The sequence below is a fragment of the Tubulanus polymorphus genome, chromosome 6, assembly GCF_964204645.1.
Source record: "Tubulanus polymorphus chromosome 6, tnTubPoly1.2, whole genome shotgun sequence".
Taxonomy (NCBI): Eukaryota; Metazoa; Nemertea; class Palaeonemertea; order Tubulaniformes; family Tubulanidae; genus Tubulanus; species Tubulanus polymorphus.
This window is the reverse complement of record NC_134030.1, coordinates 16,077,138-16,102,299: the sequence shown is the minus strand read 5'-3', so window position 1 is coordinate 16,102,299 and position 25,162 is coordinate 16,077,138. Positions and strand designations below refer to the sequence as shown.

The following is a 25,162-nucleotide window of genomic DNA, read 5'->3' as shown; positions in this document are numbered from 1 at the left end:
ATTATTCTTTGAGAATCCGTATCCCAAATCAGCCCTGTTTTTGGCAAAATCGGCGAGCTTTTTCTCATCTGCCTCCGTTAAATGTGTCGGCCGGCCTAGTTTTGAATCTGCCGGTATTTTGCCACTAACACGGTCGTGCAGAGTTGATTTTGGAACTGCAAAATTCTTAGCCGCCCATAAAACTGATGAGCCATTTCTGACGGACTCAATGGCTTCACGCATCTGAGCTTCCGTCCACTTTCGATACACTTTTGGCATTCTATAAAAAAGAAATGAAAACATGACCTTCTTTATTATGAACCGAGGTGAAAGAAAATTTAAAAAAAATATTTCGTTAGGCCTGGATAGATTGTTTCTGTAATTTGTTATGACAGCCTAGACACAGATCTTATTTTGACTGAATCTGGATGGTAGTAGCCCTACCTGAATTCATGAATGAATGAGCCTAGAGTAAATAGTTCTAAACCTGACTTTCTTTCTTTGATAGGCCTAACTAATCAGCATCACAGTTTTATTTAATGTGGATAACAGCTGTGTAAACATACGCGTAACTAATCTAACATAATTTCGGAACTTCCGAAATTATGTGGAAGAGCCGTGAAAGCTGGGTGTGGGATTTCCGAAATTATGTGTAGGCGAGCGAGTTCTTGAAAATCGCCGTTTTTTTTACGATGAGCGTATTCCGATAGAAAATGAATGTTTATAAACAAACTATCGACTTCCTAGAACTTCTTGGCAGTGTTTACGTATCGGCTGCCACGAAATTCCGTAAAAGCGGGGCGAATCAATAATTTACTTACATGACTGACTTTTTCGCCCTGCCGCGCTGATTTCGTGTGCCAGAAAGAAATGCGTACTACGTCATCAAAATGGCGCGGAATCCCGTGGAATTCCCAGGAAATACCAACCTACCTCCCCTATATCTAATTTGGCCTAATCCACGTAGGTATTCCCTCTCCGCGACCGCGGAGATGCTGTAGAAAAAAAACTTCCGAATTTATGTGGTCTTCCGAAATTACGTGGAGTTACCCTACAGTATATTGTATAGGCTGTGTGCTTGTAAGGGAATTGAATACTATATTGATACTGTGCCAGGTCTATACTGGCGCTTATAACAATCAGAGATGAGAATTCCTCGCAGATCCGTAGAAAACCACGGATAACGGTATTGAAAAATATCTTTTTTGGTTTACCTTTGTCAGCAGTATGAGGTTGGCATTGAGCCAATTCATGTAAAATCGCAGTACCTTTTTTTATGTGTGCATTTTTTTCATTGGTTCTCGGGTTAAGCGACGTATAAATCGATGCGATTGAAGACATGACGAACCTCCGTCGATGACATGGTCAACTCTGTTTAAATTCGACGAAAAACTGTTTTTGGCGGAAAAATTCTTAGCTCTTGCGTATAAAATTGCAATGTCCTCGATTGGGGGGGCGTCGTTTCTACGAGCGAATGTAATTGGCTGTTTTTTGGATATACGGGGAATTCCGGCACTACTGAAATATTTATGGGAAAGTTATTAATGGCGAACGTTTCATTGGACATTGTGCCGTATATGTGCAAATTTTAAATGCTCATTGCTGGTGAGAATATAATTATTTCACATAATGCCATAGGTATTGTTGCATTTTAATACCCGGTGATTGTGTTGATTGAGACTGAAGTGAAGCGAACGCTCACTACACAAGGCCTCCATTTGCGCGGGAGTGCTATACATTAGACTGTTGCGCACACAAACACACGCTCACACTGACTACTATATGGTGATGCTGTAATGCTGCTTGCTGTACTGATAACAGGCTGAATAATAGCAGAAGATGAGCACTGTGTTTTCTGTTGGATAGAATTTGTAATAGATTGCAATTTCTTGTGACCTGAAAATACTAGGCCAGCAAACTATAGGTATAGTTGGAGGTCTGAATATTGTAGTGGTAAATTCTAGGATTCAAAACGATCTAATACTACGCCCCGGTTTTAGCTTCCGCGGCCATACATTGGAAGAGGTTTTGTTTCCAAGACTCAAAATTCAGCCACCCTCTGAAATGAAACATCACCTGAATTTTATTTAAATATTTTTAGGCCAGCCGTGGGCTGAGCCTATTACTATACAAATGGAGCGAATTTAAATGACATGGTTTCCAGAGCAAAGGCTCTTTGACTGTGCAACTGAGCATATATTCATACAAATCATTCATGAGAGCATTAACCTTTCTCTAACCCCTTTGAAGCTGAATTTTAAAAGAGGGCATCCTTAAAATTTATATGAGCTCTTTCGCGAAAATCTGATCACAAAAATATCTGTTTTAAAAAGCCAATCAGAAAGCAAAGACTCCTCTATGATTGGCTTAGCCGCAAAGATCAGCAGGTGTTCACATGAACCCGTGGTAAACTACCGTTTTACTTCTGGGTTTTATCTTAAGATCTTAAATTGTATTTCAATATCGATTTCTGTGAAATCTTTAGTTGATTTGGTTTTTTGGAGGAATATTTTTATTTGCACTATAGAAAATATCATTGACAATTGTGCAAAGTGCGGGAAAAATAGCTTTTTCTCAAATCTGATGGATGACCTTGATATGATAATTAGCCACGTGCTCAAACTGCAAATTCAATCAAATTTTATTCTGCAAAAAAACCATCAAACCCAATTCAATTTTACTTTATTGAACAAAACAACAAATCCAGTTCAAGTTTGTTTTATTCAGAACAATTTTAGAAAATTCAATTCTATTCCGCATTCAAATCAATTAGAGAAAGGGAAAAGATTTATCTGAGGTATTTGTTCCTGCCAGCTCAATTCGCTCTCTGTGCTACTTATGAAAACACGACATTAGCCTGGGATTGTATGAGCTGGGAGTGTATTTGGACAAATTTAACCCACAGAATGCATCATTTGCCATTTTATGAAAAGCTGACAGTCTGGCCATAGTGACCCTTGAGGCAATTGTTTCATACTGCAAAAATATTTTTTTGAAAATATAAAATAGTTTCCCTGCCGTGCCTACCTGTACCATACAAAATTATGGACATAGACCATAAACAAATGTATCTTTAGTCTTATTTGACTACAAAATAATTCTTTAAGAAAGATAGAATATAGTATATACTTCTAGAACTTTGAAGTTACGAATCAAAAAAGATTTTTCAAGCAATGCCCTTACTCCAAACAACCTCTAGCTTTCAAAGTAAACCACACTTTGCCCATGGGCAATTTATTTTTACTTTTTGTCCTACGCAGGCGGTAGGACACAGCACAATCATCCATTGTATGGAGTGGGGAAAAACCAAGTTTACCGTGGTTGGGGAGCAGATGGCTAAGGTCAAAGAGAGACCAAAGTGCTATCAGGACTCCCGACCCCTTGCAAGAGGAGAAGGTCTAGAGCCTCTTCCTCCACTTTCAGATCATACAGTCCTTCGATTGATGGACTTCCGTTATACCAACTAGGCCACGAACAGTTGGCAGGGAGGTGAGAGACCTCAAAAGGGTGGTAGAAAACATCCCCCGGTCAAAGGGGCTATGAGGCGCGTTTGGTAAACTGCTGGGTCATGTGCCCGGAAAAGTTTCCGTCTTCAGCCCCCCTTGGCAGTGGACCACCCTAACATGCATCCAAAGGACGGTCAGGCATCTTAATCCGGCCTCGGTCGAGTTACTAGAGAGGGGAGTGTTTCAACTGGTCAAGAAAGTTTCATTCTGCGGTTGTTTCTCTCAAATCCAAAAGCCTCTGTTTCTCTCAGTTCCAAAAGCCTCAGGTGGTCTACAGACCATCTTAGATCTTTTGTTTTGTAACAAATTTGTACGGGTCCCGAAGTTGCGCATGACTTATCCCAAAACAATTCATTCATTCAGTCTGAACCTGATGAATCAAGGGGAGGAGGTTGTGGAATCTGTTTCAGCCCAGTATTCTTCTTTGGTTTCTATCAAAGACAATTCATTGTCCATGTCACAAATAGCAGGAAAGCTGAATGGGCTAGCGGAGGCATTGTCACGTCAGGGGAGAGCCATTCCAGGTGAATGGTGAGGAGGTGGTGAATGGGGTTTGAGCATTGATCGGCTTTTTGCTCTGAGATCTGTTGGCGATTAGTTTCAACTGGAAGTGCGCTGTGTTTGAACCTCCTATCCTGATCAGTTTGATTGGAGGAGGATGCTCTCTCGTTCCTTTGGGATGGGCTGTCAGCGTATGCCTTTCCTCTGACTCCCTTGATCATCAAATTAGGCTATTGGACCAGGTAAACAAGAAGCACAATTCAGGGATTTAGTTCAGTTTTTGTTCAATCACTTACATTTGTCAGTGGTAACGATAAAAGGATATCAGTAAGCTAGTATTTCTGATATCATGGTACATTTGAGAATATTGAATCTTATTGCTGTGTTGGCAATAGCTAGGCCTCAGGTGCTTCACGGGTTCCCGCCGTGGGACTTATGGATAGACCTGAGATATCTGATGAGAAACCGTTTGAACCTCTGGCTGAGGTGTCTTGGTCAGACTTGATTAAAAAGACCTTTTTACTGTTACTAGCAATGGCGGCAAGTTCTGAATTGCATGCCTGACTTTGAATCCGGGTCATATCATCTTTGGCCTGGGTTTTATGTAAGTACAGTTGCGTCCTTTTCTGTCATTTTTTGCTAAGAACCAAAATCAGGTATCTCAGGATCTACCACACTGGACCCTTTGTCCCATGAAGGCCCTTCGTTATTATTCAGAACAAGTTGAGTCCAGGAGGGGTGAGAGATCTCGCCTTTTTATTCCAATATTGCAGAGGACTGAGGGTCAGATCTCGATGCTTCTTTCAATGAGATGATTTGACTAGGGGCTTGATGGACCTCGAAGTTGACCTTCGGGTTGTTTTACCTCCGGGATTGATGTGGTCAGTCGTGGATCCACTTACACCTGGCTCCGGGGACATAAGTGGTAATTAAATTCCCCTATGTTCAGCTGAAGGCAATTAGTTGATTGGATGCTTGGTGTATAAGTACAGAGGAAAGGAGTCTGCGTTACTGTCAGTTGGATGGAAGCTTTAGTTGCCATCTTGGTTTTTTATTTTGATCAGAATTGACCACACACACAGGCACGCACGCACACACACACACACACGTATACACTGGGAATTCAGGCTTGTGAGGGCTACTTTTCAGTAAATTGTGTTACGGATTTAGATGCCTTAAACTTAATGAATATTTTGCAGAGGAAGGTTTTTGATGATTTGGGTTGTGGTGTTTTGAATAATGCATGGGAAGGATATAACTCGACGTTGTTTGCATATGGTCAGACTGGGTCTGGAAAGAGTTGGTCTGTTGTTGGTTATGGTAGTAATAAAGGTATGTAGAATTTCTTAGAATTAAGAACTTGAATCTCTGGTTTCCATCAATTCATTTAGTCCATGAATCCTGTTTCTCACACCTGTTTACTGAGTGTTAATTGGATTTTCAATGAATGAATCCTATACTAGTGAGGATGAATTTCTCAAGAAATGTTGAATGATACCAATATATGGAATTCTTGTTTTTGTTCTTAGATGAAAATTAAGCTTAACAAAATATTTGATATTATTTTTCAAGGTATTGTTCCACAATTTTGTGAAGAGATTTTCAATGGGATTGATGCAAAAAAGGCATTGGGCGAGAAAGTTGAATATGAAGTAAGTAATCCTGTTATATACTTCTCCTGGCAACAAGTCAAATATATGTATTTTATGCTCGAAAAATGATTTTAATTCATGTTTGGAATTTGTTGTTTACAGTTTTATTTTTGGTTTTGTCAGACTGAAAGGTATTTTTTAGCTTTTAAGTTGTTTTAGAATTTTATAATTCTTTAAAAGATGTTATAAAGTCTAACTCTGGTACAACTACCTAAGTGTGAATGTCCGTGTATATGGAAATATTGAATAAAAATCCGGGTAGCAAATTTATTGCCCTGTAAAATGGATAGAAACCTGTTTTTAACCAAACAAATTCTTCCTGGGTGAATCCTCTGAACCACTTTTAGTACCAGATTATGACTGTATAACTCACAGACTTGCTTATACTCTAATGTAGGCCCATTGGACTAAATAGCTTGTACATATTCCTATTTCCATTTAAGAATCATGAATAGCTATGTGACTATCAACTAGAGTTGGTAGAGTATTTTGCCCCACTGATATCCTAGTTTGAGCTACTCTCGGTACCGGTACTGTAGGTAACTGGTACACTGGGATATAGGCTAGGGAGCACAGTTGGTAGATAGGTCTATAGGCCATCGGTTATATAATTCATATCACTTGTCCCAGTGAGATGATTGTTAGACAATTGTAGTTAGTAGTTAGTAGCCTTGTTCACACCTGATCACCACCAGACCCCAATCCATTTTATTCTTATGTAACAATAAATCATTATTGATTCGATGAACTGCTTGGTTCACTAAAAATGACTTGAATAAAATTGATATCATTTCATAAGATCATTAACACTATGATTTGTAATCATAACAAGGTTTTTTAGTGATAATAAATCTGTTGGTTAGATGGCTTAAATTAGGTGTTGTCATATCGCGGAATGACGGAATCGCAGAATTTTTTAAAAACGGAATTTCTTCACTATCACTATAAATAATAACTGGGTTTTTAGCGGGGATATCCGGTGTCGAATCGCAATTTTATCCGACATTCTTTTATGATACCGTTCACTGGCTGCCAGTAACCAGCTGCAGCAGCAGTCAATGTAGTCGGACAAAGAGATCGGCACCAAGGCAAACATCAGTTATCGAAGTTAATCAACTTTTTGCGATCCGAGTAGATTTGAGCACGGTCGTTCTAGGTTGGGCCATATGTAGTTTTAGATGGCTGCAAACGTGAATGTGTGCTACGACCAAACATGTACCGCGGTAATAATTTTACCAGAAAATGCTGTCTAGTACCGTTGATACGTATCTTAGTCCCAAGGAATATAAACGGGAAGCAATGAGTAACAGTTTTCTCTTCACAAATTATGGAGTTAAAAAGATACCATTTTATATATAGTGTTTAATATCATTGAATTTTTATTAACTCTTCTCACCACACTCGAAGAAAGGTCAATTTAGATGCACGAGACGCATAAAAAATCCAGAGCAAAAATATGTATAATGTGTATCAATTGCCTACGTAGGTTCTCCATTTTCTCATTTGGAATTATCATTAATTTGTTGAGTGACGATAGTAATAGATTATCGCATAGGTACTGGTAATGAAAATATGCGTCCGGTGCCTTGTCAGACAAGGGGTATCCCATGAAAAAACGCGGTTACTATCTATAGTAAAAATGAATAAATTTCGTGTTTTTGGAATATTCCGCGATTCCGTGATTCCGCGATTTGACAAAACCGGCTTAAATTGTTAGTGCCATCATTCACATCAGCTATTCATATGGAATCAAATGAAACATTGTGTATGAGAATGTTTAATTTATCCTAGTCTCTCAAGGTGGTTAACCTAATAGCAGAGCGGAGTGCAGAGGCCGAGCAGAGTGAAATCGCGGGGCGGAGCACAGAATAGTGTGTCTCAAGTATTTATGGAGCAGAGCATTAGGTCTCACAGAAATCTCGTCCGGTTTCTTCTCGGTTTACAAATCGTTATTGAAATAATATTCTGAAATATCATTTGATACTGTGTATTCATCTAACAGGGTATTTGTGACTAAATCCTACGGAGTAATACGCATGTGACTCCCCAGAATAACACGATCGACTTGTTCATTTATGCCTGGGGTTTAGATCTAAACCAGGCATGCCATCAAGATTGCCAATGAGTCGAATAAAATAGTTTTGTTGTTGTATTTTGTCCTCCACAGTCAGTGCCTTGAATATAACAATTACTCAACAAACTTCTTAACAAGCTGCATATTCGATTTTTCTGTGTGTCTGGAAAAATGTTGCCTTTAATGCCTTAAGACACGGCCATCTATTTGAAAAAAAAAAAATTTGGTTTGGTTTCTATAGAAACGTATTATTATAAGCTTTAATTAAATGAATATGATGAAAATGATTGTTTGAAGCTTTTGACTGTGCTTGCAAGTTGGTAATGGATATTCGTAGCGATGATTCAAACATTATTGTCTCAACATTCATTTTATATAGATAGAATCAGTGTCGATGTCTCCAAACCTGCCACAGGTCGAATCCAGATAAAGGGAATCATGCCCCATAGCCTGGTCACACGGATGGGGATTAAACATTTTCAATTTAAATCATTATTATTAATTGATATTATGTCATTCTTGTGTTGGTCATTGTCTCAAGTTTTATTTTAAAAATTTCATAGGCCAATGTATGCGTCTAATCCACAAATACTCGAGACACGCTATTCTGCGCTCTTCCCCCCCTGATTCCATTCTGCACTCCTCTCCGCTTTTAGAAAGTTACCATCAAGGTGAGATTTGAAACCCAACCACATGGATAGCACTCTCATTTTAGTTCTGCAGTGTTATCTGCAACAATAGTTTTATTTATCCTTGATATTCATTTATTAGAACAGTTTTCTCACATGCTATTGAAACAATCCTATAAAAGTTCCATCTTGTTGCTCATATTATTTTCCAGTGAAATAATTGTCTGTTTGCCGTCACCCAACCTTCCCGACTTCAGTGGTACTGAGTGAAAACTTTTCTGGGATTCATTGAAATAGATTGAAATAGATCATTTTTGACCAACCCACTGCCGATGTATGCGCTACGTTCTTTTTAGTCAAGTGTGCATAGGGTGAAAACTTGCATTGACCTGTGGCCTAGTTTAAGTTTTCCAGGAAGCTGGCAGTGTTCAAATATGCAGCTCATCATTCTAGTGACTCTTTTAAAGCCGGTAATGTTGTAGAGCATATATGTTCATTATATTTATATAATGTTCATTTTAAACACGTGGATTACACTCCAGATGAAGTTATAATGTTTGAACTATTCTTGAAATCTAGGAAATTAAATAAATTTCCCATCCACAATGCCAATATGTGATATTGTTTTTTGTTTTTCATATGTAGAAGATGATAAAATTGTCTTTTTTTTGCCCTAAAATTTTGTGAAAAAACTAATTTCTACCTACCTACCGACTCCCCCTGAAAACTTGGGTCCGTGTTGCTGCAAACAAATTATTCACATGGGATGACCTGATTTTCAGTCCTATTAGATAAGTGTCAATGCCTAGAAATAGTATTTTCTATTTGCAGTATGTCGAACTAGTGTCACCACTCATTAACATTTTATATGATCATTTTGACAGGTGACCTTCAGTATGCTGGAGATTTACAATGAACAAGTCAGAGATTTGTTAAATCCTAAACAATCGAAAGGTGGACTCAAAATACGACAGCATCCAAAAAAAGGATTCTTTGGTAAATTAAAAAGATAAGATAATTCAAAGAGCTTCTTTTTAACTCTAGGAAAACACTTTTTCTGATTGTGCCACCAAGATGAGTTAAGCCTTACTCAAGCTTATCCTTCTTATTCACTGTTTTTGATATTTTCACTCTGGCACCAGTGGTGTAGGAACTGCAGCAGCGAAAGCCGCGGAAATAATTTACTGAATCACGTTTTATTGAATGCCACATTTCTAAATGAAATTGAATTAAATTTGCCCTGGCAACATATTAGAACCTGCAAGTGACCACGGCAATAATTGATTGATTCCAACGCACTCGAGCTCCTTACTGGCTGGGAATGTGAACTGCTTCATTTTTGATGCTTAGGTGGTCAATTCTAAGCAATGGCCTACCATGTAATAGCAGCTCAGTGGCTAATTATGGGAACCCTTTTAGGAACTGTAAAATCATTTGTCAGTTAGCCTATATGGTAGGCTCAAGGTACAAGTAGAACTGGCGTAATTCGGACAGCTTTAAGTCAGGAAATCGTCAAAATCAGCCAAAATTCAAAGGTCCCTTTTTTTCAGTTCATTTTCCTATCAAAATCTGTCTCAAAGAAGGATCCTAGGGCTAGAAGTCGGAAAGTCGGCTTTTTTCAAAAGATTGTCACCGGTGCGCTTCTTTTTTTACACTGGTAGATCGATTTTTCTCTCGACCGACTCATATGTTTACAATAGTAGTCGGCTATCATAATAGATTATTGACCCTGTGTCAATCAGTTGTTAGGGTTAGGTTTTTAATCTGTAGCTAACTCGGATTTTTCTTAGAAAACTACCAAAATCTGACTTTCTCATAATCGGAATTTTTCTAAGTCAAACATTTTTCAGTGGTCCGGAAGTGTCCGACTTACGCCAGTTCCACTGTACTAGCATCAGACACCCGTCTGGTAATGATATTTGTAGCGTCAAAGCCCTTGGGCTTCTTGTTTAACATATTTGTGTACAATCCAGTTAGAAAGGTAGGATATGAGCAAATCATATTCAGAGAAATCTTTATATTTTGAGTACTGGGAAACCCACTACCAAATCACAACAATAACAAAAATTGAAATAATAATTGAATTATTTAAAAAAGATAATATAATCCAACAGATCGATTTCGCTGAGTCACTTTCACTTCAGTCATTTTCTAAGAATCAAGTAATTTTGTATTATATTTGAACTGACAAATAACCCACAGGGCGGGTAGAAATCTGAGCACCATAACATGAACATGCTATCGTGTAGATACGATAATGAATACTAATGTTTAACACCCTTTGCAGGGCTTCCAGAATTAACTGGACTGATTTTACCAGGTTATAAGATGGTAGTGAGTCGATGACGTCATTTTCGTGTCACCATTTATAACTTGTTGGTGGGAGCTAGACGAAGATTTGTCAAACGAATAAATACTTTAATCTTATTAAGCTTTTAAATACTTAGACAGTCGGAGGTGGTTTATCAACATTTCTTAACTATAGTGCTGCTATTTTCCCTATCAAATTGCTATAGATTTCGATCGTTTATCATAAGTCAACACTTGTAATTCAAGTGTGATTTTGATATGCGTAGAGATTCATTATGACTGGTGTATTGAATGACGGCGCCATGTTTAAGCTGCGCGTCGATCGTTGAATAGTGAATTATAGGGTGGAATTATCTTCATTGTATCCATATGAAGTTTATTAAAGGTTAGTGTCAACAAATGGTCCATTATAGTCCCACTAATTTATGTGGAGAGACAAATCTTAATTGACTCCTATTGCATAGGCGTAAGCCAGGACCTCTGGAATGGAATTAAATCGACACAGTAATTCGCCAGTAATTTGCGATGAATCGCTTTGAGAATTCGCTTGAAGGTTGGGTCTGGCGAGATGACCACCCCTATTGTTAAAAAAAAAGTAATTGGTAATCAAATATGACTGCCATTGCAGTGGCCATCTTGAATTTCTTGTTTGCACTAATGCAGGTCGCAATTCTTGATGGATTTCCGCAAAATTTGGTGTGAGGATCAGGGTAGGTAAGCTGTCCATGCCTTTTGTATATGGAGGTCATCGGCTTTCAAAAATGGCTGCCAGGTCAGCCATCTTGAATTTCTAGCACGAAACGGCTTGCAATTATTGATGCATTTTCATGATACTAGGTGTAAGAGTTTTGGTAGATGAAATGTCTACCCCTTATTGAAAATTGAGTTCAAGTATGGCCCCCAGGGTTGCTAGCCGTCTTGGATTTCTTTTCAGCATGATGCCTATACCAATTCTTAATGCATTTTTTAATGTAGTGTGATCTTTAGGGCAGCTGAAATGGGCTTGTCTTTTGATGTAAGGATATATTAACAGAAAATGAACGTTATCGCCACATAGCCTATACCATCTTAACTATTTTAAAACTTGTGACATCGTTACAATGTTAATCTATATGTAAAACTTTGAATACTGGATCATTCTTCTTCTACTGCATCATGAAGGTATCAGGCCCGTGGGCCTCCTGTTAAAAGTTCACACTGACCAACATTGAGTCCATTTTAAGAAATGTTTTTCTTGTTATTGATCATCTTGACAGTAATTGCTCCAAATTGAACTCTAAAATTTCACGTGAATTGCCAGTCACTGTGCATGCAGAAAGTTATCGTGGCAGATTTTTTATTAATACCCTCATTTCGGTTGGCTGGAGCATGGGAACTTAAGTATCACCAACATCAATGAATGACATCACTATAACATGTGCCTGTTTAGTGACATCGCAAACTAGAGAGGCCTACATATTTTCTTAGGGAAATATTTATTTTAGGCATACCAGCGGTTATATTGATAAAAAAACCTGTGTAGTGATTTGCTATGCTATGCTTAATTACATCATTGAAACGCCGTACAAATGGACAAGATTTTTGATGTTTTTAGAATATAACCACAGAGCTGCCAGACACCCCAGATTTTGCGAGACAGTCATAGAATTTCAAAGTTCGTCCTGCTCTCTCGGGAAACATTCTCGGGAAACAAGTGTCACAGACTATTGAACATTTCAAAATTTTCAACAGAAAGTTAGCTATTCTTCGCTAGCGGTAGGGGATTAAGTGATCAATATATGCCATTGCAGTAATATGATAAGGCAAGTGAACACTGGGGCTAACAGTTGGTCCTCGGGTATTAAATGATAAGGCATGTGAACACCGTGGCGCTTGACTTTCCCAAACACTGAATTAGATTTCCTGAATATTTTCCGTGCTTTTTTACAAACATTCGTTCAGGACGCAGCTCTATCCCCTTGGCACAAGATAAGTGCTTCATTTAAGGTTAAGAAGTTGAAATTTTAGGGCGTCCCTGAAATTGTTTCCTGACCTGAATGGCGATGTCACTCAAATCAATTTTCAGGGGTTGGCGGCTTAGAAACCATACATCAAATAGTTTTCCCTCTATTGTGTGGTGACAATAGAGCACACATGAATACTTAAAGGAACAGATTACAAAGATTGAACACGAACAATAAATTACTATAGACTTGCCTCGGTTTATTGTCACACTGGAAAGGGCTACTTGCAATAAATATTATTCCATGAGTTTCATTTCCATTAAATGATTTAGCAAATAGCTGGTAAAGTGGGATCGAAAATAATCAGTTTTAACTTTTCTGATTTATTTGTCACAATATTTTATCGGACTTAGCAAAGCCCTGGAGTCTCTACTTTAGAGGACCTATTGGGAAAACGTCTGTGTGTACAAGATAAAGCTTGTACCAGTGGATTAAATCTTTTGCAATTTTATGACATGTCAGATCATGATGGGAAGAAGTCTTTTCATTTTGGAGGTTCCACTCATCAAGATGACTGACTGGTCGCCGCAACTAAGTTCTTAAAGATGGCTATTTTGATGAAAATTCTTGTGTAAAAGATACTGCCTGAACCAGTTAATGAAATCTTTTGGAAATTTATGGATGTTGTCCAATCATGTAGGAAAAAAGCCTATATATTTCTGATATTTCACCTTTTAAGGTGGCTGACTTGTGGTGGTATTTGTTCCTAAAAATAGCTATTAAGGCATAATCCTTGTATACCCATCAAAAAACGTTCCCTGGACTGACATAATAGCCAAGTTGCTTTAGACGACTGGCGCCCGCCATAAATGACTTTGAGAGTAAGCCAACCATCAGCTGGCGCCACCTACTCATCTTTGTTTTATGGCGCGTAGAAAGATGGTCATCATCGACTAACTTTACTGGCTAAATCGACATTTTTACGGGTGAGAGTGATCCATCGATCGTCCCTTTTTTGGTTTACCTTTGTCAGCGATATGATGTTGGCATTGAGCCAATTCATGTAAAATCGCGGTACGTTTTTTTATGTGAGCATTTGTTTCATTGGTTCACGGCTTAAATGACGTATAATCGATGCGATTGAAGACATGGCGAACCTCCGTCGATGACATGGTCAACTGAATTAAAATTCTACGAAAAACTGTTTTTGGCGGGAAAATTCTTAGCTCTCGCGTATAAAATTGCAATGACCTCGATTAGGGGCGTCGTCTCTACAAGCGAATGGGATTGGCTGTTTTTGGGATATACGGGCAATTCTGCCGCTACTAAAATAATTATGGGAAAGCCCTAGAATGGCGTACGTTTCATTGGACTAGGTGCCGTATACGTGCCGATTTCAAATGCTCATTGCTGGTGAGGATGTAATTATTTCACTCATGTGCCATAGGTATTGTTTCATTATAATACCCGGTGATTGTTTTGATTGACATTGAGGTGTAAGCGAATATTCACTTACTCGAGGCCTCCACATGCACGCAGAGTGCTACACCACACACACACAAGCTCGTACAGTACACTACGGTGATGCTGTAACGCGTGAATGTTTGACATGAACAGTGTTGCCAGACTTCCGGAAATTTCCGGAGTTCCGGAAATCGAAACTTTCAAAAAAAAATCCGAAAAATTTTCTCCTCCTTACTGCGCGAAAATGCCGTAAATTTTTATTAGAACGGCCACCCATACGCATTCGCTGTGATGATTGCACCACCACCGATCGTCATGACGACGCCGCGCAGCTCTGCGGTCGAGCGGCTTTTGTGTAAGTATACAGAGTAGTGCTTATAACTTTATTGATTTTATACTCGAATGTGTATTGTAAAATTTTGGAGTTCAATAAACTTCTGTACTGTAACCACCACTTGACTTGCTGATGCGCCGCGCTTGTATTAGATCATCTTTATCAGAGCATTCATAGGTACGTCCCTTCAAGTTACACATCTATGATCATCTATATAGGCTTAGGCCTAAACTATCTATGATCCGTCCTTTTTTGAATGTTCCATTTTTTTTATTTTCAATAGGCCCGTATGCGATAGTTCCCCGGAAAATGAGTTGCATGATATTCACGGATAAATTGATTATTAACGAAATTTTAAATATTTCCTTGCCAACTAAGCGCTCAAGCGCTACGATCTTGAATTTGTGAGCGTTCATCGGCGCATTTGAACTGCAATAATTCAGGACTCGACCCGTAATGCGTGAGAAGATGCTGATCGTCAACGAATGAGGATGTGCCACATTGGAAATAGCCATTACCTTCCAGAATATAATAAGTTGTTCATGGGTTCACGATCGCTCTAAGTGCTCGGAAAACGCTTCTAATTTCTGAAATTTTTTGGGGGGGGACCCCCAAACCCCCCGAAATTGCTTCGCGCCTTAGGCGCTCGCAAGTTTGTGTATGTCAATAAATACTTCCGGATATAGCAAAGCTTGGTGCTGGCAACACTGCATGAAAATAGGCTGAATAATCATAGCAGAAGATGAGCGCTGTGTTTTCTGTTCAGAATGTGTAATAAATTGTAATTTCTTGTGACCTGAAATTACTAAGCAGTAAACTATAAGGTCTGTCGAGGTCTGAATATTGTAGTGGTAAATTCCAGGACTTAAAACGATCTAATAGCCGATTTCTTCTGTACCGGTATTTTAGCGTCCGTGGCCAACATTGGAAGAGGTTTCCAATACCCAATATTCAGCCACCCTCTGATATGTGACATCATGGCCGACCGACTATGAGGAACATATGTTTGAATTCTAGTGTGCATCGTGCGAAAACATGCCTTGACATGTGGCCTAGTTTAAGTTTCCAGGAAACTGGCAGTGTTCCAATAAGCTGCCATTCATTCTAATAGTGACTATAGGAATAGCTGGTAACGTAAAAGCGCGCACATATTCAATGTACTGTTTCATTTTTAAGACAGAGATGACGCTCTGGACAAAGTTATAATTTTAGAATAATTCTTGAAATCTACGCTATTAGACAAATTTCCTGTGCGCAACGTAGATGATTTTTTGCGATATTGTTTCCATGTAAAAAAGGTGAAAAATTTTTTTTTTTGCCCAAAAATTTTGCAAAAAAAGATTTCTACCTTCCTACCGACTCATCCTGAAAAGTTCAGTCGGTGTTGCGGCAAACAGACAATTATTTTGGGATGGCCTTATTTGAATATTTTTTCATATTATATTAAACATATTTTTTTGAAAATATAAAATAGTTTCCCTGCCGCGCCTACCTGTACCCTACAAAATTTTGGACGTGGACCGCAAACAAATGTATATCTTTGGTCTTATTTGACTACAAAATAATTCTTTAAGAAAGATAAAACTCGATAGATTTAAAGGATGCTTAGTTCCAGGTCCCTGTACACCCGAGGTCCCGCAAATTCCTCAGGGTGAAGTGGCAAGGAAAAACTTACCAATTTCGCGCTCTTCCGTTCGGGCTCAGTGCCGCCCCCTGGTTATTCACAAAGTTAGTGAAAACGGTTCAGCGTCACCTTCAGTCACAAGGGGTACGTCTATTCGTTTACCTGGACGACTGGTTGGTGGTGGCGGATTCGGCAAGGGAGTGCCAGGAAGGGTTGGAGAAAACCTTGGCCTTAATAAACCAGTTGGGTTTCAGGGTGAATCTGGAGAAGTCGTATCTGGTCCCCACTCAGAGATTTGTATATCTGGGGATGTACTTCGACCTGAACTCGGTCTAGTTTATCCAGCCGAACCAAGGGTACACAAACTCAAAGAAGCGGTATCCGGCCTGACTCAGGGGATTCCCTGGTCGGCGCGGTACTGGTCTCAGTTGTCCACTACAGCAGTTTTGGAAAAGTTCTTGATCGAATTCAAATCAATGCTAGGACGGTCTTCTCCCGGTGCCTCCAGCAGCCCTGGTGGCGGATATCATGTGGTGGACTCTAACTTTCAACCTTCTGAAAGGCACGTCCCTAGCTCCACTCAAGGCGCCAATTTATCTTTTCACAGACTCCAGTTTTTACGGATGCGGAGCCCATCTCGAGGCTTCTCGGAAGTCGGGAGCCTGGACGTCGAGGGAGAGAGGTTTGCACATAAACCATTTGGTGTTGTTAGCAGTGCAGAAAGCATTGCAGTTCTTCCACAGGAGACTGTCCGGGCGCCATGTGTGGTTGGCCACGGACAACTCGACGGTCAAAGCCTATCTCTTGAATCAGGGGGGAACGAGGTCTCGGACTTTAACGCGGTTACCCGCATAGATCCTTCTATGGGTTCAGGCGCAGGGGATTCCGCTTTCGGTATCCCATCTAGCCAGAAAATTGAATGTGCTGGCTGACCAGTTGTCGCGTCGGGACAAGCCGATTCCCACTGAGTGGACACTGTCTCAGCCGGTAGCGGATCGAGTCAGGTCACTGGTAGGTTGGCCCAATCTAGACCTGTTTGCTACCAGGTTCAACACCAGGTGCCCAGTGTTCATCTGTCCATTCCTTGACGACCAGGCATGGGCCGTGGATGCGTTCTCCCTAGAGTGGGACAATGTTCATGCCTACGCTTATCCCCCTGTTCCCCTGATAAATCGGGTGTTGGAGCGGGTGGAGGCTGGACAGCTCAGACTTGGTTGCCGAGACTTCTGAATCTTCTGTGCGATCAGCCGCGTCGGCTCCAAACTTTTCTGACTATTATCCCAGGGGCGGTTCAAGTCTCACCCCAACGTGAGTTTCTTGGATCTTCACGCTTGGCCACTGTCCAGCAATCCCTCGCGGATCAGGGATTTTTGCAAAGGCCTGCCTCGTTTATTCTGGCATCCAGGAGACCCTCGACAGGGACAGTCTATGATGCTAAGTGGGAATATTTTCGCAATTGGTGCTCTGGGAGACAGGTGGATCCTCTCCGTCCCGCTGTAGCAGATCTAGTGGAATTTTTTCATTTTCTGTCTAATCAGAAAGGGTTTAAAGGGGTGACTATTAAAGGGTACCGATCAGTTATTTCGCATACGCATCGGTCCGCCGGGGTCCCAGAGGTTTCCACGGACTCGAGAATTTCCCAATTGATTGCGGGGTTTACGGTGGCTCGCCCCAGAAAGGTGAGGGAGGTTCCTCCATGGGATCTTACAGTCGTACTGAAGTATTTGATGCGTCCTCCCTATGAACCGTTTCGGGAGATTTTCTTGTCACGTTTAACTATGAAGACAGTGTTATTGCTTTGTTTGGCTATGGCCGCTCGTCGCTCAGAAGTCCACCCACTCTTGGCCAGACTGGGCCATATAGTTTTCGGGCCCGAGGATAGATACCTGATACTTCGTCCGGTGTTATCCTTCATAGCGAAGAATCAGAAATCCTTAGCAGCGGCTAGGTCATGGAGGGTAGAAGCTCTGGGGCATAGGGTCTCAGGAGACTTACCCGACAGGATGTTGTGTCCAGTGCGCTCCCTGAAGAGGTATTTGGAAAAGACCATTGTTTCTCCCAATAGTGGGGGATCGTTCGAAGGACATTTCAAGGGACTCTGTGGCTAGGTGGATTACATCATTGATTAAGGAGGCGTTAAACCATGAAGGTGCCCTGCCCTCTCAGGAGGTGGTTTCGCACCAGGTGCGAGTGTTGGCCACGTCCTGGGCCTTTTTCACCGGAGGTTCTCTAGACCAGGTTTGCAAGGCAGCTTTCTGGTCGTGCCGTCCACGTTCTCCTCGTTTTATCTGAGGGATGTTTCGGGGCAGTCAGGTAGCCTCTCTGCAGTGGGCCCTGTGGTTTTAGCTCAAGGGATGAGAAAACCCCCAAAATAGTTTGATATTACGGTCCCCACAGATCCATTTTTGCCGGGTCCTGGGGATTGAGACACAGTGTTTTGGAAGTATTACAAGATTAGTGTTCAGATAAGATACGGAAACCATAGTGTTACCTTCGGGCCACACACGCATGGTTTGTGTGTGTGTATATACGCGTAGGTCTAATCGAAGACCTTGCGTTCAAGGCATGGCTCTTTTTGTTTATAGTTTTATCGATGATAGTAATTTAAGGGTCATCGTTCAGGGGTTGCGTAAACTCCGATTTTTTGTTTAGAGCAGTAGAAAGCTATAATTGTTGGCACAAGGGCAGATTGTATATAGTGTTATTGTAGTTTTACGGGAAACATAGGGTTGGCCTCGTAGTTACCGATCTCTTTGGTTTCTCGTGCGACGTGGATGGAAAGCTCTCCGGTCTCACGATAATGGATTTGTAATGGACGAGTGTTTTTCCATGTTTTTACTGTAGTAAATCGTTAAGGATTTTAGACCTTGGTTGGTCGACGACTTGGAGATGCCCAGCCGTCCTTTTCTGTGGTATTCTGGCTATTATATCAGTACAGGGAACGTTTTTTGACGGGAATATTTCATTTTTCGATTGAAAAATTGTATTCCATAAAAATACTTACCTGTACTGACACACCGAATATACCCTCCCAACCATCTCCGCTATCTTGAGTGTATCTAAAACAAAGATGAGTAGGGTAGGTTGCGCCAGCTGATGGTTGGCTTACTCTCAAAGTTGTTTATGGCGGGCGCCAGTCGTCTAAAGCAACTTGGCTATTATGTCAGTACAGCTAAGTATTTTTAGGGAATACAATTTTTCAACCAAAAAATGAAATTTATGAGATACAGACTGAAATCAGTGGATAGAATCTTTTGAAATTATTTAGGATGTCATTGGATCATGTAGGGAAGAACCCTATTATTTCAATAGGTTCAACCTTTCAAGATGGCTGGTTTGCAGTTGAAATAAACCAACCTGATGAAACGACTTGTACTCATATTGGAATTCTACAGTGTTTGAGACATTTCCTGCTTTTTCATACATCCACTCTGATGTAATTAAAAAAGTTGCATTTAATTTCCCTTCATTTTTGGCGAACCGTAGGTTTGCCTATGCAAACGGTCTGGTGCAAGCAGTTTTCATTGAAAATGAATAGAGTACCGATGTCTCAACAAGGAACAAATATTGACTGTTGGACCAATTGCATTGATTTTTGGTGTCATGGTTTGGCTTATTGAGTTCTGAGCCCACAAAGTTTCATAGTGATTGAGTTATTTTTAGGGGACTTATTCTTGAAAAACACGCACAAACTCTGCTTTTTTGCACTAAGTAATGGCACGTTTTTACTTATGACAATTTGCATACTTGGAATTGAAATATATAAAAGTTCAATCCCTCCTGGAAGTGTTGCCTTTTTGGTTTACCTTTGTCAGCAGTATGAGGTTGGCATTGAGCCAATTCTTGTAAAATCGCGGTACATTTTTTCATGTGCGCATTTTTCATTGGTTCTCGGGTTAAACGACGTATAATCGATGCGATTGAAGACATGACGAACCTCCGTCGATGACATGGTCAACTTTGTTTAAATTCGACGAAAAACTGTTTGGCGGGAAAATTCTTAGCTCTTGCGTATAAAATTGCAATGACCTCGATTGAAGGGTAGATGTCTCTACGAGCAAATGCGATTGGCTGTTTTTGGGATATACGGGGAATTCCGGCGCTGCTAAAATAATTATGGGAAAGCCATTAATAGCGAATGTTTCATTGGACTAGGTGCCGTATATGTGAGAATTTTAAATGCTCATTGCTGGTGAGAAATAATTATTTCACATATCGCCATAGGTATTGTTTCATGTTAATACCCGGTGTGTTGATTGAGATTGAAGTGAAGCGAACGTTCACTACCCAAGGCCTCCACGTGCGCGAGAGAGCTAAACATTATACTGTTGCACACACAAACACACGCTCATACATATACCTCCTCTATATGGTGATGCTGTAATGCTGCTTGGCGTGTGCACGTTTGGTATGATAACAGGCTGAATAATCATCGTAGCGGAAGATGTGCATTGTGTTTTCTGTTTGATAGAATTTGTAATAAATTGTAATTTCTTGTGACCTGAAAATACTTAGCCAGCAAACTATAGGTATAGGTTCAGCTCTGAATATTATAGTGGTAAATCCCAGGATTTAAAATGATCTTATACTACGCCCGGTGCTTTAGCTTCTCTGATATGTGACATCATATGAATTTTATTTGAATATTTTTTCATATTGTGAAAAATGTGTTTTTGAAAATATAAAAATGTTTCCCTGCCGCGCCGCGCCTAGACTTCTAGAATTTGAAGTCACGAATTAAAAAGTTTTTTCAAGCAATGCCCTTACTCCAAACAACCTCCAGCTTTCAAGGTAAACCACATTTTGCCCATGGGCAATTTATTTGTTTGAGTGATCTCAATGTACTTTTCGACCTACAGCCCCTCACTTTATCAACCCCCTAAATCTTCTCGTTTCTATTTTGAGTTGACCTTGTTACCTGAGCTACAATGAATGTGATAGGCTGTTTGTGGGATATATGGGAAATTCCAGGAATTTCAGCGCTCCTGATGTAATTGGAAAAGCCCATTTTGAAAGCCTCATGTGGAACCCAAAACAAAATGGCGAGCATTTCATTCGACTAGGTATCGTATGTTCGCTTATAATGTTCGTTGTTACGAATATAACTGAGTAGCCTATTTAATAAAGTATCTGAACTAGCAAGTATGACGACACCAATGGCAGGTCTCATAGCGGGTCTTCCAAGTCGGTATTTATTTGTATATTTAGGAAAGAAAAAATCATAGCCAATATTTGTTTTGATTTCTAGGAAAAAGAAAGGCTGTATAGGTTTGTATTTTTAGGATCAACTGTGTTGATCCTTATAGAATGGTTCTGAAAGTAACTTTCTGTTAGCTCATGGTGGCACAAATTGAAACCAATCGATATAGACAGCTGATATTTTGTCATATGGAGGGAAATAGGTGGTGGAATTGAATTTGGCAAGTTTCGTCCATCAGCTCTAAGCCATTTGGATGTGCTAGGAAAAAATGTGTAAAATTTCAATGAATCTTTCACCCATTCTACTAATCGATGCTTGACCTAGTTTCATGACATCACAGAGAGAGCCCTTCACAAGGGCATCACTTGGAAATCCCTCTAGAAGGGTTTTTTCCCTGTGACATTATCAAGAACTGTTCTCTACCATGTACCTGACTCATAGGCAAACCCATTACCATGTATATCATCAAAGTTGCACATGCTTGCTACAAAGTGCACCATGATTTCATCTTTATCAGCAGTTCGTTATTGCAAATCCAAGTACAAATCCATTTTTGTGCTCAAAACTACAATGTCTAACTCAGTTGATCCCACTGGACCCATTGTCCTTTATTTGACATTTTGTGGATGGATGGATTCTGACTTGTGAAATTCCGGTCAATCTAATACTGCGTTGCTAATACATTTGTTTATTCGCACGCCAGCAGTCAGCCATGTGTGTTCGAATATAGGGGACAGTATATGGCTCTGTGTGTTAGAAATCACCTGAGCGAGTCTATATATAGCACAGTGACTCGCCAATGATATATACACAGCACTCTCATACATCCACAGGCCCATATTGTCAGCCTCGTACATTTTCAATCCAAATTGATTTATATTTAGTATAATATTTTTGACAATATGCACTCAATAATTTGATGTTGAGCCACAGGGCAATTGGACCTTTATTTTTCATTATTCTTGTTTATATCATTTGTAGTTGAGAGTTTGAAGATAGTTCCTGTTGGTAGTTATAAGGAGATAGAGTCTAGAATAGAAGAAGGAACGACCAACAGAACCGTAGCAGCTACTAATATGAATGCAACCAGTAGTAGAGCTCATACTATAGTGGGAATTATATTCACTCAGAAATTTAAGAATGAAGCTGGTGAAGAACGTGCAAAAACTGCTGTGTGTAACCTTGTGGATTTAGCTGGAAGGTACTCTTTATACAGAACCTCTTTTTGCTATGATACAAAATCTTACCCATCCCCCACACTGTGAATGAGAAACAAGGCTTACACAATACAAAGCTCTGCTCTAGTAGCTTTTCTCCTGGGCATCTATTTGAAGTTCATGGCATCAAAAGTGATTCAGCAACAGTTATTATTCCCTGTGATTGTAAATGTGTGGAGGCGTTTGTCGACGAGAGCGATATAAAGATTATTATCACCGTATTGTGACCCACAACTATCTATTCTCAGACCAATGAAAATATGGTCGATTACAAAATAAACAAATATAACATTCAAATAAACAAAATAAAGAGAACAAGAAAATTAATTTTAGAAAATTATTTGACGCCTGCGAAAAAAATGTAGAATTTCTGGGCTAAGCTAATGTGGAATTGCAAATTTGAAATCAAAGTTTTAAGAAATTTGGGGAATGATGAGATTTGGTGATTGGGTGGATGATACAGGTCTTCGACTCTAGTAGTGGTTTAAATTTTTTTATTGAAAATTCTCAATAATTGATCGCGAACTTGCGACCGACTTCATTTACTTATGCCTCTAAGCTGGTCTGCAACTTCATTGCCTCCATGGTTGAAGAACGAGCTCTTCTGATGTCTGCTTCATCATGACTTCGTGTGGCCTAGCCAGCCAGCCCGGTCCCCGGGCCCGGGCCACGGGTTTGGCTGTCACTCGATATCCTAGAGTCTTGAGTCTGGGTGGGTTGAAGTAGACATTGTCATTTAAAATAACATGCTTATGTTGTTCTGTATGAATTACCCGTGTGTCATGTATGTTGTATTAATTTATTTTAAAATTTGTATTTATTGAATTTGGGAATTTTATCCCGGAATTTCAATGTAATAAGGATCAATAAAAATTGAATTGAATTGTCACCTAATACACATGCCATCAGAGGACGCGGAGCCGTATATGACAGCTATGCTATTATAAATTGCTAATCTCACGAAACTTGCATACTCCTAATATCAAACATATTTTCTAAAACGTTTGAATATTGAAATTATATGTTTACACATTTTCATATTGACCGCTTGTAGCCGCTGATGAAATTCACGCCGGCCCTACACACATCGTAGATAGCTTCGTCATTCCACCGGCATGCCCACGTCAGGGTCTGACTTTTATATCAGACTTCCAAATCGTCTATACATCCGCCATTTAACCGAATAATGCGATTTACTTATCATTTCTATTCATGCCTGCCGCTTCTGATATAATCATACATCCTTTACTATTACAATACGTCTTCTAATGATATTCAATGCAATATAACATTTCGACGTTCAAATATAGGTCATTATATAATCACAGGAAGCCATTCTACATCTATGTCAATAATATTTTGCCAGATAGCTTGTTTGTGTACACATAGACCTGTGACGTTTTGCACATCGATTTACGGCTGTCGTTTGTAAAATGACGCTGAATGGTTAACATTGTTTAGGTTTCATAATGGTAACGTTTTATAAGGCGTCAAAAAATTTATTTTGATTAATGATATACCCAGTAAGCCTAGATTGTAATCCTAGTATAACGAGATGTAAATTTTAACTTACAAGAACCATCTAGTGTGTACACTGGATGACAAAATGCACAGAAAGATTTTACACACAACTTTGAATTAGTTTTGCTGTTATAGTAAAACTAAACAGGTGTGAATATATGTTAACATGCATTTATATTCTGGATGCTTAATTCAGTGAAGCGCAATATGTCAGTGGGATATAGAAATATAGTAGAATAATGAACTCAGACAAATCAAACCATAAAGGCGAAAAAATCTTATCGTGGCAAAAACTCCAATGAAAAAGGTTAATATAACAGTAAATTGATGCATAACTGAATTACTGACTGAAAATATACATCTGACTGACCATAGAGCATGATTCTGACTATAGAAAACAAAAATGTTTCATCCATTACTTCACCATTGTTTCAGAAATAATTAATGAACACTTTTCTATGATGCAGTGAACGAGCTGAGAGCACTGGAGCCACAGGAGATCGACTAAAAGAGGGTGCTGCAATCAACCAATCATTGTCATCACTAGGCAACTGTATTGCCGCATTAGCTGCCCGTTCATCTGGAAAAAATGTTAAAGGTACTCAAATACATCGTTGCAACATTTTATGTGATTACTCTAACTTGGGACCTGAATTAGTTATTGCATTCACTCTTCGTCGTCCATCCTATGTCCTGTTATTTTGGGGAGTTTTGAATATACTTCTATAGGGTGTCTTGATATTTGGTTAATTCATGTACCTAGCCCAGATACATCTCTTGCCCAATAAGATTAAAATGGCTGACTGGTGGTTATTGTCATTCACTGAAATCAAAACTTTATCCATTTTGCTCAACTCGAATTATGGGTTCAAACCATGGTGGCGAAAGAGTTTCTTGGTCGAAGGTTCTTTTCTGGTCTCTCCCTATTGGTGCTCAGTAGGTTGAGGTATTAAAAGAAAAATGTCTCCATGAGCGATGTATTGACATTATATGTAGTGTGGCCTGTTCTACTGTTACCAGTAGCCTATTAATTACAGCAGTAAACAAATGCGTGTTTTTTTTTATACTTGTGTTTGCTGCTGGGAGGTCGTTCTGATATTCGAGTTGAGAGGAGTTTGAATGTCATTTCGAATATTCCGGTAGAGTAATTTCGAGTAGACGGAATTTAAATGTACGGTCTAAAATAGGAGACAGAAAATAATTCAAAA

At 39.6% G+C, this 25,162-nt stretch overlaps 1 protein-coding gene across 9 annotated transcripts in view; it reads left to right on the top strand.

The window, feature by feature from the left end:
• LOC141906818 (kinesin-like protein KIF28) overlaps nt 1–25,162 on the top strand; it is a 139,057-nt gene that overhangs the window by 5,252 nt on the left and 108,643 nt on the right. For 6 of the 9 annotated variants that reach the window (XR_012619423.1, XR_012619424.1, XM_074796214.1 and 3 more), the window contains exons 2-6: nt 5,186–5,318; nt 5,559–5,638; nt 9,226–9,337; nt 22,198–22,417; nt 24,422–24,552. Coding sequence is in view for 7 of the 9 variants with exons in the window: in XM_074796214.1 (XP_074652315.1) it covers nt 5,186–5,318; nt 5,559–5,638; nt 9,226–9,337; nt 22,198–22,417; nt 24,422–24,552 (676 nt within the window). In the remaining 2 variants the exon portion in view is untranslated. Of the gene's footprint in view, nt 1–5,185; nt 5,319–5,558; nt 5,639–5,740; nt 5,770–9,225; nt 9,338–10,946; nt 11,037–22,197; nt 22,418–24,421; nt 24,553–25,162 lie in introns of those variants that run through there. The other 3 variants (XM_074796215.1, XM_074796217.1, XM_074796219.1) reach the window with 3 other exon arrangements.